The 15,993-nt window shown below is 36.4% G+C and overlaps 1 protein-coding gene across 1 annotated transcript in view; it reads right to left on the reverse strand.

The window, feature by feature from the left end:
- Window positions 1-1,008: 1,008 nt before the first annotated feature.
- LOC117296733 (prickle planar cell polarity protein 3-A-like) overlaps window positions 1,009-15,993 on the reverse strand; it is a 29,904-nt gene continuing 14,919 nt past the window's right edge. The window contains exons 2-6 of the mRNA XM_033779777.1: window positions 15,516-15,601; window positions 4,654-4,834; window positions 3,719-3,955; window positions 2,249-2,467; window positions 1,009-1,017 (exon numbers count right to left, since the gene is read on the reverse strand). Coding sequence (XP_033635668.1) covers window positions 1,009-1,017; window positions 2,249-2,467; window positions 3,719-3,955; window positions 4,654-4,834; window positions 15,516-15,601 — 732 coding nt within the window. The remainder of the gene's footprint in view (window positions 1,018-2,248; window positions 2,468-3,718; window positions 3,956-4,653; window positions 4,835-15,515; window positions 15,602-15,993) is intronic.

Below are 15,993 nucleotides of genomic sequence, written 5' to 3' on the forward strand. Positions count from 1 at the left end.
AAACCTGCTAATAACTTTCAGACCTTGTGATACATAGCATCTGAGAAGTATTTCTTTTCAATACTGGATGCGGGAGCACCAAGAGTAGAATTAGGACTGAGCAATTTTAATATTAAGACAGGTGTGGTTCAAAATGCAGAAAATGTTTGAATTGCTTATGTTTGTTTTATGTTGCTGTTTCATAATTCAAGACCAACGCCCAATTCCATAGAGCTGCTAAGCACAAAAATTTGCTTAGCATGACATTTCTTCCTTGATAAAAACAGGGTTACCATCCCAATTTTCATTTGTTGAATATTGCTTGTTACTGGTATTCAGCTGCTGTTTGCTTATCCTGAAAATCACGTGGAAATTTGGTTGGTAATCCGTTTTTTTTGGGGTTTTTTTTCGAGGAAGACATTTTCATGCTAAGCAAATTTGTGTGCTTAGCAGCTCTATGAAATTGGGCCCAAGTCTGCTTCCACAAACAAGATCTTCTGGATCACATTAGATAGAGCTTGATTTAATGGATGATGTTACTTGACATCTCATCCACCTTCATATGTATCCCTACTCTATAATGGATCTGCCTCACTGCTGCACGACCTATATGTCATTTACTTGTAAAATTAAACGCATGACAATAATCAGCTGCTCAACTCCAACATAAAAATCTGTGCCACTTCATCAACAGAGGGCAGCAAACAAGTCTTGAAAATTAAAACTTATCATCCTATTCAAAAGTTTTCGGCAGAGGGCAGCAAATTCTTTTCCAGAGAATCACAAACATTATCTCATTCCATTCCACAAGGTTTCATCCAGTTTAAAACCATGATCCATCTCAACAGAGGGCAGCAAACTCTTTTCCAGTCTTTCAACTCTCGATACTTGAGAAACTCAAACAATATATTCTCATTCTATTCCACAAGAGGGAGGTTTTTAACCTTGATATCTGTAAGGCAATCCCTATTGATCAGGTAAAGTGCCCGAACAGGTGTTTTAAAAAAGTTAAGAATATACATGTTAATGCTATTTCATCTAGACAAAAAGATGAAATTGTATGAATTTAACTAGTAAAATGTAGTATTTTTTTTCAATAAACAAAGCCACCAACTCCACATATATAAGTAGCGGTTGATATAGAACCAGTTAATTGACTGCACTTTTGTACAAGTTCATGCCCCTCACCCATAACACGTTATCACAGTCAGAAGCAACACCCACAATGTGCTTATTTAAATTTTACTGATAACAAAATCTTCCACTGCCTGTAAAACCCTTGTCTTTGGCAATTCAGAACCAGAAACAAGAAGAGCAAGACATGAATTATTCTAAGCTCCAAGGATCATGGTAAACACAAAAGTGAGGCTTTGAATCCAGAACTGACACCGAATATCACAATTCCTGAAGTACTTTGATAAAACCATCAACAATGTTCTCCTAGTTTTGGTACAAAGCACAATCTTAGACATCAAACAAATCATTGGCAAAGGTTGACAATTGCCTGCCAAGTGCTTACATCCCTTGATGTAAAGAAGAAATAATATTGATACTTGGTTCACACTATTTACCCAAACTGTGCTGCAAACAAGTAAACCTTTCTGAAAGTTTCTAAGGCATTGAAACCCAACACATAGTGGTGGTCTCCAAAAAATGTTTGAGGAGTCTCAACAATCATAAAAGTGACACCAATGAAGTTGATTACTGTACGAAACATTGCCACTGATATTGGTTTCAAACAAATAATTCACAGCTGAGAATGTAGCTTACCTCCATTTTCGATTCTTACGCTTGTGGTTCCCAGCAAATGATCACTGTACGATCAACGTCTGAATGTAAACTGTTTGGTAAACCTTGGGGGTTCTTTGTCAAACAAGCCACCAAGTTCCTAATTGAATTTCCTTGTCTTCCAGGTGAACCTATCTTAATTGGTCTTCTTCAGTGACCATAATTAATGAGCAGAGGACCGGTGACTTAAAGGATGTTTTTCGTTATAGCGCGAGGTCATGTCATGACAGCAAGGTAAAGATTTGTTTAGATCATGAATACCTTTGACCCTATGTGCATGTAAAGACATTAACCCCTTGAAGTGAAAATATATGATATTGATGGTCATGAAAGCGTGTGTGCATTGGTATGCACAAAATTCTTCATCGCTGAGAAGACAGAAACAACTCAATTAAGATTTTGAAATTGTAGAAAACACAGTAGAAACGCCCTCTGTAAAAAAAAAAAGTACAAAAGTCACTCAATAAAACTGAGTACCTACCTCGTCACAGGCGATGCAGCGAGGTAATACCAGCTCAGCGTAGTGCCGTTCACAGAAGATATGCCCGTCTTTATGGAAGTATGCTAAATCTACTAAAAGCTCATCACAGGAGTAGCAGGTAAAACAAAATGGATGCCAGCATAACGAGTCGTCCTCTAACAAGTCTGCATAGACACCCATATCACCCGCTTCAATCTCACCGCCACATTTAAAGCACTCCTACATAAAAGAGGAAATAATTGAAGAACAATCTTCAAATCTTATGAAAATATTCTCCTTTTTAACCACTACATCATTGTCTGTCCCATTGTTCTGTTTAAATCAATTGTATTATTTGAGGCCTGGTACTTCACGAAGGCAATGAAGGCGATTGCCTCCACGCCCCCTGGTCATTACCTTGTTGCCCTTGAAATGCTCCAGTAGAACTTTACAATTTCCTCATAGGGTGACCTTTACCAAGGAGCAAATGCCTTGCCCTTTCAAAAATGAAGCATACAGGGGTGGATTTCACAAACAATTAAGACTAGTCTTATCTCGAGTTAGGGCGAGTTACTCGTCCTAACTTAGGACTAGCCACACGTTTTGTATATCTCTTAGGACTAGTCCTAAGTTAGGACTAGTGTCCTAAGTTAGGACTAGTCCTAACTCTTTGTGAAATCGACCACATGTCATGTTTGTCCTTATCTGGTTAGGCTATAGTCCACATTTGGAAGTGGTACCTCTTTCTCATTTCTGAACCCGAAAAACCCAACAGCTTCTGTGACACATCTATTTGTATTTATTTCTATTTCTTTGGTGGAGAGGGTTGACAACTAAATCAATGCAGTTCAATTATTTAGATAATTTAATTGGAAACGCTTTTGTAGGAATGGGACATAGTAAGGCTTGCACTAAAATAATCTCCTAATTTTGGTTTCAATTTATCCTTAAATGGTTATTACCTTTCATAAAAGCTGAACCATACTTGTTTCTAACTAGGAATGTCTGGTATTCAACATTCCAATTCCTGAATGTTGTTTGAGAATGTTATTTCACAGCAATGTTTGCCATTTGGAGAATCATTACCCAGACATTTCCCCACAGGGCAATTCAAAAAAATAACCACAGAGCCCAAAATCTGCAAAACTCATCAGCAAAAGGTTCTGCTTTGTTGGTCATATTTGCCAAGGAGTACTCATGTGGTATAATTTATTTCATTTGTTTTTCCACCATCGATCAAAATAAAGTTGTATGGCACTCTGTGGAGATCATGGACATTCAAAGCACAAAATAAATTTTCATAATATTTCAAGAGAAGTCTTTCACCATTACCTTCTGTAAACCCTGTAAGTTATTTGTAAACCTGTGAACTTTTTTTTTTTTTTTTCCTGTTCCGAAAGTGTATAATGGCTTTAAGAGCTTTGCGTTTCAGAGCTTCTTATCCACACTGTTGAACCTCATCCTCCTGTCATGCTTCCATATTCTACATACCTGATCTTCCTTAAGGTAATCTTTAACCCTTCCTGTTGAAAAGGCAACCTCATCTCTGAGCTCAATGAATTGATAGAAGCACTCAGTGGAGGCTGCATCCAGGATGTGTCGACAGAGATCTTCTGACAGGTCCTGGCGAGGCATCTGAAGGATGATCTGCCGATCCCGATATTTCTCCCCAGCACTATGCAGCCTCGGGATTTGGTTGTTTGGAAGGGAATTCATGAAGTCTTCCACCTTTTGGGAATTAAGGTTGTTAATATAGATAATTATATTTTGTATGTTTGGTTGTCACGCCTTGAGGGCCTGCCCTTAGCTACATATTATGTGCACTTTGTAAGTTTTTTATTTTTCTTATTATTACTTTTAACAAACATAGGAATGATACAGTAAAACTTTGAGGGAAACTTTTTCCAAAATTATTTGTGTCGATAGAGGGCAGCATTCTATTTTATGGAGAGCATCTAGTGAATTGACTTTTTAATCTTAAAGAAGAAAACACCTCTCCGTGCCATATAAACTGCCTTAAAACCATGCAAAACCTAGGCGCATAGAGGAATCTTTTATTCATAATGCGCCTTATAAATGCTGTTTATTATTATTATTATTAAGGTTAAAATAAGTATTAATTTAGTATGGAATAGTAGATTTTTCCCCACTTAAAAAAAATGTGTAAATGCATGTACACTTAATGGCATTTCCACCCACACTGTATCAAGACTCTAACTTAAGAATTAAGTTCAACAAAGCTGTTAACTTTCCATAGAGTTCTAATGGGAGACTTATGGGAACACTAGGTGGCAGCAGACTGACCAGGTACAACTCATCAATATTGGAAAAGTGCACACACTCAACAGTCACCTTGGCCAAACTACCCTGTGTGTCTCTTCTGCAGTCTCCTTATGTCTTAATGAAAACAGACAAACATTGTTTACCTTTGCTGGAGAAAGCCCTTGCGGTACCCATGAGTAGCCAAGACTTAAGGCTCGTTCCTTGCTACGTACTAATTCATTGTGGTCTTTGGTATCTATGCCTAGACGTTCATATACAGTCACTAGGTTATCATGGATGATGTCATGGTCGTCTCGTTGACAACCACAAGCTGTACATGTACTCCTGGATAATGAGAGAACAAGAAATAATGAATAATGAGCTGATTTGCATACATACTCAATATGAAAAAAGGCACTACCTGTCAAAAAATAGTTGTGAGATGATTTACATAAACAAAAATATGTTTTAATAAGGGAATCAATGTGTAGTGAAGAGGTTTTCAACTAGTGGTTTAATCCCAACGTAAAGCCCTCCGCCGCCCTCGGGTAAACAACTCCTTATAAGGGAATGCTGTGCGCGTCGCGCGTATAGCATGATGTGGCACAACTGTTTCAGCCGTTGCTCTCGACCAATAGGAATGAAGAAACTGTCTTATAAGAACAGGTGCAAGCTCGCGTGTCACGCCCATGTTTCAACACTTTTTACTGGTCATAAACAAAGGTTTATACACACCCACGTGACACGCTCTCCACCAATAGGAATAGCGAAACTGTCTGAGGTATTTATGAATATTGATTTAATAAGCTAACAAAACAATTTCAACACAATTGGTTTTTCCTGAGGATAAAAAAAAGAAATATGCATCCTATGTTTAAACACAAATTAATATACTGCAACCATGGGCATATGGGGAATTTGGTTAAAACATAAGAACTAAATTTTAATAACAGGTAAATAGTATTTGTTGCTTTCTCTGTCAAATATTTGTCTTCTTGCTGTGCCCAGATTTAAGCTTGGGCGATATCGATTTATTTTATTCACGATATATCGCCGACAAAGTATCGCTATATTCGATATAATCGCGATTCATGAAATTTGACATCATCAGTCTTAATAAGTGAAAGTTGTAGAAGAGACAGTCCTAGCATAAGAGAGGTGTTCTAATGACCTATTCTTCTGGTTTTACTCCAAACCTATGGGGTGCAAGATGTCTCAGCTAGCAAATACATCGCAATATTTAATCGATATATCGCGATTATCGCGATATATCTCGATATATCGATATTTTGATTTAAAACCAAATCCATCCGATATCGAAATCGTGTCCAAATTAATATCGCGATATAAGTGTTTTAAAACAGTTAATATTACTTGTTTTTAAGTGTTCAACCTCCCTATAATTTTAACAAGAAATAAAAGCCTTAACGATGTGCCTGTGGGGAATTTGTTTTCAAAGGATACTTAACACTGGCAATTATAAACTATCACTCATCTAAAGACTTAACTGAATCGACCAAGCGCAAAGCCAGACTGATTACAAAACCAGAAGTTGGTTACTTAAAATATCAGTCAAAAGTAGGAACCACACAATGTTATGAAGCAAGGAGTTCACTCAAAGACCCTCTATGCTCAGTTGAGGAGTCTCCCAAGACAGATATAAACCATCAGACTTGAAATCCACTGGGACAATTTGGAGCTTATTGGTTAAGACATTTCTGTTCAGAAATAATATCATACACATGTTGGAAATACGTATGTAGTGTGTAATCATCAAACCAGATCAAAATACCTCTTTGGTAAAGTGTTACAGCGCCCTCTTTTGACATTAAGAAGACGGTGGATGATCTTGTCACAACTTCTTCATAATCTCAGTGAGTCCTGTTTGAATTGAAGGCCATACCTAAACCTGATATGAGGGTTGTGGTAGTGGTATCGTGCTTACATCAGTACATACAAAGTTTAATCAATTGAAACTGGTGTAACATGGTTCGATACTGCAACATCAGTGAAATCAAATTTTGTTGTTTTAGTTTGGAGATAAATATTTTGAAATTCAATGTATCAATTGTGATGAAGACAATGTTCTACCAAAGAACGGCCAAGCAAACCCTGTCCATATAACTTAATCCAGGTTTCTGCACTTTGTAAATCAAAAGGCTTCTGCCCCTGACCCTATAAGAACCCCATGCCAATGAGATGAGATGTCCCTTCACGAGGCGAACCCAACTGCCAAAAGCTGTCTCGTCTGACGATACAGATGGCACTGAGTGAGGACAGATGTTAAGAGTGAATCAGAGCAGGATACGAAGAACGAAACAATCGTTGTCTGCTGAGCATGTGGGTCAAGCGAGATATCCAATTCATTCAGCTGATCAAACTTTTCAAAAAGGGGGCAGCAGGGCTGTTGGTTTGACAGAGGGGTGAACAATTTAGGGTAGGATTTCTAAGAAACATATGTTCCAGTGAACTGCTTTAAAAAGGTTGCAGTACTTTCTTTTAGCGAAAATAACAAAATCAATCCCATTTTGTCCGCAATTATTGATTCTTTTCTACAAATGAGCAAATCGTCAAGACGTGGGGACAAATTCATTTGATATGCAGACAATTTCCATTCACACAATGGTTAATATGATATTTCAGACGATTTTCCAATACAATTCACTCTTACATTTCATTTCAAATCTTCCGTTTTGAAGCAGGTAAATGACAGCAATTCATTGAACCATGATCACTGAGTACGCTTAAATCAATGACAAGTATTCTGTTTCCTTTATTGGTTGAACTGAAGTAAGATTTATAAATATCCTCTGTAACAAAAATTATTAGTACGTCTGTTTTTGTAGACAGATCCAAATAACACCTACACATGTGCCAGGGATGCCAGTCTACTACAAGTCACTTTATTCTGTTCCAATATTTCTATTATAAGCTAACGATCTGGTTATTGTGTCAGGATAGCATTAGCTTTAGGATATCATATCCCTTGATGAAAAATGTTTCAAAGAAATAAAGAAATTCAAAATCCACTACAAATTATTAAAATCAATGGCAAATATATTTTAAAGTTTCACTTTGGGAGCAACATTTTTGGAGGCTTCAACAACTACCAAGAATCTTGGGCCATGGGTTCATGGAGGATTTTTGATCATTGAAAATGTCACGTAAAGTATTTATGGATGTGATGAAAAATGACATACCATCACATTTCAACAACAGGATGCGTGTGCTTGCGTGTGGGAGACATTGTGGTGAAATTTTAAGGTTGATATGTATACTACAGCGGTTTGTATCTACCCACAGGCAAGTGTAGAATAGACTAAATGATTACAACAACAAAACTTATGAGTGTAATATTTCATAAAGTTCATTGACATAAATCATCATTTAAATGTAAGGTTACATATCTTGTCTGTCACACTTGTCTTGGTGGGACAAACTACAAGTTTGGGAAAAGTTTCCGCATGGCGCCACCACTTTTGCATTCAATTTGAAATAATATAGTATCTAATTTACCTCAATGAGATATCCCTTTATGTAAAAAAATGAGTGAAAAAGTGGGAAAGTTCTCCTTAATGTGATTTGAGTTTGATACAAGTCACACTCAAGAAAAGTAGATCCAGTTATTGTAGGAGAGAAAGAGAGAGAGGGATATTATATTGTACTGAATTAGAATCTCACTCCTCCCTTCAAATTTAAACACTAGTAGACCAAAGTCTTCTGCAATTATATTGTTTTGATCATGGTTACATTACTATCAATTCCATATTTCACATTTGTAACAACTAGGATTTGAAACTCTGCTTAGTGGAAATACGATATAGTAAGGTTTGTGGTAACACCATGCAATGATAATCTCTAAATGAGTTGGGGTGGTTCTGAAAAGATGGGTCACTATGAATCTCGTCTGATTCCAAAAACCACAACAAATATTGATAAAGGCCCTACATAGATACTTTAATTTCTTATAACCTAGTTAATGTCCCCCAACTTTGTTATTAAGGATTCTTTCATTCATCTGCAATGTACAATATAAATAATGGATGATAATGTTTAAAGGCAGTGGACACTATTGGTAATTACTCAAAATAATTATTAGCATAAAACTTTATTTGGTAACAAGTAATGGGGAGCTGTTGATAGTATAAAACACTGTGAGAAATGGCTCCCTCTGAAGTAACATATTTTTTGAGAAAGAAGTAATTTTCTATGAATTTGATTTCGAGACCACAGATTTAGAATTTGAGGTCTCGAAATCAAGCATCTGAAAGCACACAACTTCGTGTGACAAGGGTGTTTTTTCTGTCATTATTATCTCGCAACTTCGAAAAACCGATTGAGCTCAAATTTTCACAGGTTTGTTATTTATGTCTTTGACAATTACAAATGGTGTCCAGTGTCTTTAAAGGTCTATGATTTACCATGGAGCAGTTTGTTGCTCCATGGATTTACAGAGCCAATCTGATCAGCCAAGTTTAATACCATGAAAGCTTTGGGCAAACTACAACAATATGGTTTTAATTACATCGTACCACAATCTAAGTGACAGGAACATGTGTACTGGTGACATTTCAACGTAACAGTTCGAAGTCATTACCAAATTAAGTCTACTGGGTGCGGTGTAATACATCAACGACTAGAGGTTAAGTTGACGTGCAAGACCAACGACAAATTTGGCCATTGTGGAAGGAGCTTCATTAATGGAAAACTAGAATGTATCTTTCACCAATACTAAATGTAGATCATGCTACTGGAAAAACATTCATTCAAAAGCAGTTAACAGCAAGTGTGCATAAGGAATTTCCAATATTCAGACATAAACATTGTTAAAACGACAGGTACTGGAATTCAAATCTTGTAATTGCACATTTTTTTTATTACAAAATGTACTTAGGTCTCAAAGTTGATTATAAATATGATATTGGTATAAGAAGATGACACACTAATAAGTTTCCTGGTGGTGTTTTTCCACCAACCACATTAAAAGAAGAACAAAAACCAAGGTTTAAGACAGCATTCAATGCACATTATAAATTGCACCATGGACCCATACGTACGTATAAGGGTTGGGTTACAAGACACATTATCCAGAAACTCACTTCATAAATTACACTTTGAAAAGAAATAAAACTTTAAAACTTTAGAACAACCAAGGTATTGTTATTGCCGAGTTGTATGGTCTCCTTCCAAGTGGCATTAATTCTTCAAAAAGAGATAAATAAAGTTGACTTTATGAGAGACAGAAATCCAAATGCTGAGTTGATGGCTGAAGGTTGTGTTGTTGGTAAAATTTAATACAAAAATGTGCACGTTTCCTAGTTACTGATCACAAAAGTCATCTATCTCTACTTATTCTAAATTTTCCAGCCGATCAACTTTGATTATGGCAAATTAAATAAAAATCCGCCGTTGGGCAGACTTATTCTGTATTCTCATTGCGGGGGTACCGTACCCTAACATGCTACCTGGCTGGGTTCCAATCAGTTGAACATTGGAAGAAAAACTTAGGCGGCATGTCACTTGATATCGATGAAGAGTTTCTCAAATTGGATTTGAAATGTTCATCATGTTTTGAATGCATCACAAACCCCAAACCAGAATTAAGAAAGATCCTTATTAAACAGTGAACATGCAGAGCCCTGGAATTGAATAGCTGTTTGTGATGAGTTGGTTAAATTACAGCTAAATGAAAGGATAAACTGACTCCCTGAAAAAGGGGGTATTTGATCTCTTCAATCAGACGGTTATTTCCTGGTTTTAAAATAGATGCGGATGTAAGGGTTGGGCGCACTTTACTTATAAGATACTTTCGATCAGTTTTTACTCTGTAATACAATCAAACTGAGGTATAAAAAACAGGAAGTCATGTTTGTAAAAAAAACGTGGTTAATTCAGTTTGTTTTATCAACATTTCAATTTAATGTGAAAGTTTCGTAGAAAAACGGCCTAGTCCAAAGGGAAACTAACAACAACTAACATTTAGGGGATAGAAATGGTAGAATGGTCATAATTAACAGCAAGGTTTCTGCACTTGTCTTACATTCAGTAGCAGAACAATTTCCATTTTACTTTAGATCGGTAACAATTAGCTAGCTTCAGACAAAATCTTACATGGAACGATCATACCAGCTCTTATAACCATGACAACCAACACTGTCAATGTGCAATTACACCAACAAAACTCAGCTGATGGATTCGTAAAAAAAAAACAGCGTCTAAAAACAGCCACACTACACAATGTTTTTGATGATTTCTGAGTCTAAAAATAAAACCTCAGCTTGTTAAGAATAGCTCAGTCTCTTGTTATGAGCGCACGATGACGCACACATGTCAATTAAGTGGCTATACCAATGTCATGTTTCACAATGGTGATCCATGAGTCTTTGAGGATGTGTGGTATCAAATATACATCAGATGACAAATTAAATTATTATGTCTACAACCTGGAAGGGGGTGGAGGGATGGAGTGGTCTAATTTCCATTGCTAGTCTGTCGTCAACATCTTACTGAGCATGTTGGTATGGAGGGTGGAATATATTTTTCTTTCTGCTTCTTGAGGAGATTGTCACAGCATTAAGCATGATCCTTTAACAGGATCTTAAGAAGTAGGCCAAGGTCTAGGGGATGTGCAGCAGCCCATGGGGGACCAATGGGGTGTAGAGTGATCCTAACCTGGTTTGGTCGTCAAAGAGAAAGACCCAATCACATCTTTTGTGCATCAAACAAATATTATGCTTCACAGCTGGAATAAGCAAGGTTGCGAATAGAAGAAGATTTTGTTCAATATGTTCCTCACCAATCACAATTTACTACTAAGCTTCTCAGTCCGAGACATAAGTTGTAAATTCAAAACACATGGAAAAGATTTCCCTGAAATGATTCAAATACAACAGGATTGTTATTTTTAATTTATTTTTTTGGTCAGCTTAGATTTTTTTATGAATATATTTTTGAAAATAATGTTGATATAGATATCACTTTATCTTTTATAGTGTGCTTGCATGTTTCTAATGGTCCTTGGATTTGTGAAAAACATTTTAAGATGCCTTTCTTTTTGGGTAGTAATTTGCCAATTCCACATTAAGTATATGATAAAAGTACATAAAATCAGCTCTCAGATTTCAGTACCTTTATTATTCATACAGGGCCCATTTTCATGGATCTGCCAACCGCTGAATTCTGCACTTACGATCACCATTCTCCGCTTGCCTGGCAAGCAGCGAATTTCTGTTCTAGTGTTGTAAGCATAGAACGCCTAGTAACGCGGACTACGCCTGTGTACAAGCCGAAATTTCCCGAGCTTGGCGTAAGCACAGAATTCGCTGTTTCTGTAAGCACAGATTTTTTGCTTAAGGTAAGCAGAGCTATTAAATTGGGCCAGATGTTGAAGCGAACTCAAATGATTTAACCAAGCTACAAAAAAGAGGTCAGCTAAAGCCCATTGCTTTAAACCATGTTTAAACAAATTCCCTTTAATCATCATTAAGTCATTCAACACCAGTTGCCTTCTCATGTTTTGTCACCTTGTCAACATTTAAGGTGCATCAGTGTATTTGACCACATCAAAATGCTTCTTGATCCTGACATTTAGAAAGACTAACGGCCATACAACCTCTGAAGAAAGAAAAACTGGGCCAGCTACGTGCTGATCATGACTTCACTTTGGCAATTAGAGTAATTATCACCCAGCATTTATATGACCCCTCAATGAGAACAGGTGCAATGGAGACACAACAATGTCAAGTGTATATAGATTTGAACTAAGCAGGTATCAAAAAGATAATGCTGAATGATACACCGTGACTTGATAACTAAACGTGGCACTCTAAATAAGTAGCGTAGGATACTGCATCTTTATTAAAGTGTGCGGTAGATGGCTAGCAACAATGATGGCTTTCCAACTATTGTAAAACAAACAGATAGTTTGATAACACCACGCTGAACAATCAACAAGATTATTTCTGATTTCAAACATACTTCATTTAAAATTTCTAATGGAGCTATCTTTAAATCGGGGTTGAGCAAAGGGAAACGGAATTTGAACCAACAGAGCTATCTAGGCCTAATGATGGCGGTCTGCCTATTTTGTTAATATCTTTTTTCTGGAGTGCCAGTCAAATACCACACGTGTGGCCAGGATCACACCCAAGTATACAATATAATCTTCGAGGCGGCAGCCAGGGGATTATTTAAAATATCACGTAAAAAACAAGGGAAAGTAACTATCTTTAGTGAAGACCGCACCATCTCAATTTCTTTTATATTTTCCAGTTGCACTGGAGGCTAATGCATGTTATGAATTCTGAGTTTCCACCACAATGTGTGTATAGCCTACATATCATCTCCCCAAAGTTAAACAAACATAACATTCCTTTCAAGAAACATCTTTTATTTATTTAAAAAATGGTTGACTAATTTATTTATAAAGCAGATCTAGGAAAATTGACTACATGTAACTCCAACCAAGAACCATCTGGCATCAAGCTCAAAGATAATACTTGGATGACAATTTTAAATGAATTATGACCCATACTGCTTGCCATGGCTCTAGAGCAGGTTAGTTTATTCCAAGAACTAGCAGTTTAGACTGGAAATCTAGAAATACAAGTAACTGTAACATAACACGGAAGAAACATTTGCTTCATAGATTATGTATGAACAGTATGTATCTAGGTTTTAATTTAATGTTACTTTGAGGAATCCATCCCTGAAATCCACTTCCTATTTGATTTTTTTGATTTTATCAAACCTTATTAGATTTTGTCATCAGACCTAAGCCATCCAAGACAATTTAAAAAAAAAGTTATATTGGTAGTACTTGCGAGATAAAAAGCTCCCTATCCACCCAACCCCCACCCTGAATATTTTGTCAAGTCGTTGTCTGAAAAATAAACAATAACAAATTATTAAACAAATTAAAAGTTCATGATTTTAAACTGTCAAAATACAACCATTTGATAATTCACAAATAGAGACAATGCCTAAAAATTCCCCTTAAAAAACCTACAACAAAATTGCTTAAAACTTCCTCACGATTGACTAATCTCTTTCAGACTCTCATTCCCTAATCCTACAAAGCCCTCCTCATTTAGTTTTTCTTGGCAGAGTTAAAATGTATATAAAATCATTCAGCAAAGAAATATTAACTAAGAGTAAGAGCGGGACGTGAACCTGGGACCTCCAGATTAACGTGCCAGTGCACTCCAAATGTTTGTCCGAGGTTTGACGTTCAGTTTTTTTTGAACAAGGAATAGCAGAACAGTAACCAACAAATTTGGACTTAGGATTATATTCCCATGCACAAATTGGCGTGTTGGGCGGTTAAGCAAATTTGTAACTTTGATTTTGATTTTACATCAAATTCACAAAAATAGAAAACAATTGCAGATAAAAATGTTTCAGATTGCACAGTAGAAATTTACAAACCATTCCTTAGATCAAGTCAATAACATTCGGAGGACCAAACTTTGTGTTCAGTACGCCGAACAGTTTTGAAACATTCTTGGGGGACCCCAGCTGATTACTACTATATTTTATGACATCAGTTGAGGAATCTATTCCAGATGATACTATACAGACGGTGTCACGCTAGATGCTTTTTGCAATTAAAACATCTACCATGAGGTTCTCAAGCAAGGCTTCTTCATCTTCAAACTCATCAACTCAACATTAAATTCCTGCATCACCAACCACTGTGCCATGTTGATGACACCCATCAACTGAACGCCTGCCTGCTAACACTCCTGAACCGTGAAGGGTGAAACGCTGGCACAAATATGCTTCGGAATTTGATCAAAGTTACGAGACTGAGGAGCTGTCATAAGGAATGTATCGACTGGAATCAATTATTGCCTGCCGAATTCATAGCATAGTCTGCAAAACTGGACATTTTTATATTTTTAAAGAGAGAAATTGAGTAGGAAATAATTAATTTACTTTGCCATACAACCCAGATTTTTAAATCAGTGATGCAGCCATTGAGCAATTAAAGGCAGTTACATCAGTATCTGTAATTTTTTGTAAACACACAAAACTACACTTAACAAATCAATTATTTAGAGATGAAGAGTGAACAAGGTCATTACTGAATAAAAAAGTACTGTACATTACAAGAGCTTAAGCATAGACAAAGGTTAAGCATAGACAGGCTAAGGTTTTCATCTCAACTCCTTTGCTTTTAAATCAAAATGAATGTTTTGGCCCTGGTGGAAATAAGTTGTTTGACAGTAGGCTTTAACGGCTACTAGAAATTTGAAAGATACTGCATTGCCTGGTTTAAACAATTACCCCACACACTCAACCTATTATCAAAGTAACTTTCTGAAGAGTTGGGAATAAATCAGCCTTAAATTTGATTAAAATCTCAAAGGAAAGGTTGGTCAGCAATCTCTACATGGACACTTTGGTTTAATGGTTTAAGGCCGCAGTAGACTTGATATGGAGTCTGTTAGATGTAGAATGACATGTTGAAGTTGGATTTATTGCAGGAACAATAATAGAGGTAGGTAGAACATGTAAACAAAATAATGATCAAAGCAATGAAATAATAAATCTTCAACAACTGAAGAGAAGCATGGTGCTTATAGAAATAACACAATTAGACATACATGCAATTGACATACATACACTGTACATCCTGAGGACATTCTTGCCTATGCAAATTAATATTTGAAATAGTAAAAAAAATTATAAGCAAAATCAATAATGATGAATGAATCATGAAGTGCGTGGTTTTTGTGAAGTCGAATGCCCCAAAAAGACACACCGCTGTGCTCTCAAATTGTATTATGATCTGGGTGACACTTTCTTTGATCAAATTACTGCATTCTTCCCAATTTAATATGATTTGCTGACCTTTCTGAGTTCGTAGCAGACTGTGGTTGTGAAAGTTGTTTGGGAGGTTGATGTTCAAGGAATTGAATAATACACATGACTTTATCAGGCACTATTTGATTTTTGACTGACTAATTCATTAAAATTTAAGGACATATCAACAACGGATGAATGCGATTGAAGTTAAACTTACCTCCACTTGTGAGGAGTAAATCCTAGGCATCGATCCCCGCAGCTTAGACATGGCTGGCCCTTGTCAACCTCCTCATAGGGGAACACCTAATGCACAATTAAACAAGATCAAAACCTTGTGTTAACAAAAGCAACAGGGTTGAGGTAATGTTACTCATTTATCTCTATAATGAATTCAAGAAACACTAATTAGTCAATAATTTGTGTGTATTGTTCTACAGTTTAAACATATTGGCCCAATACCCAACTTTTGCACAGGGAAACCCTGGCCATTCAGTATCCTTTGATAAAGCATTAAAAGCAAAGGATGGGCTGTGGCAGTGAAAGCAAAGAGAAAGAAAAGCAAAAGTCGCTTGGAAATCAATGTATAATCTTTCTCCTCAGGGCCATAGTCTAAAAACAAATTTGTTGAACTGGACTCAGAAATAAGGTTACGAGAAAACGGATTTGATTTTCTATATGGAGCTCATACCCTACCA

The sequence above is a fragment of the Asterias rubens genome, chromosome 11 (assembly GCF_902459465.1).
Source record: "Asterias rubens chromosome 11, eAstRub1.3, whole genome shotgun sequence".
Lineage (NCBI taxonomy): Eukaryota > Metazoa > Echinodermata > Asteroidea > Forcipulatida > Asteriidae > Asterias > Asterias rubens.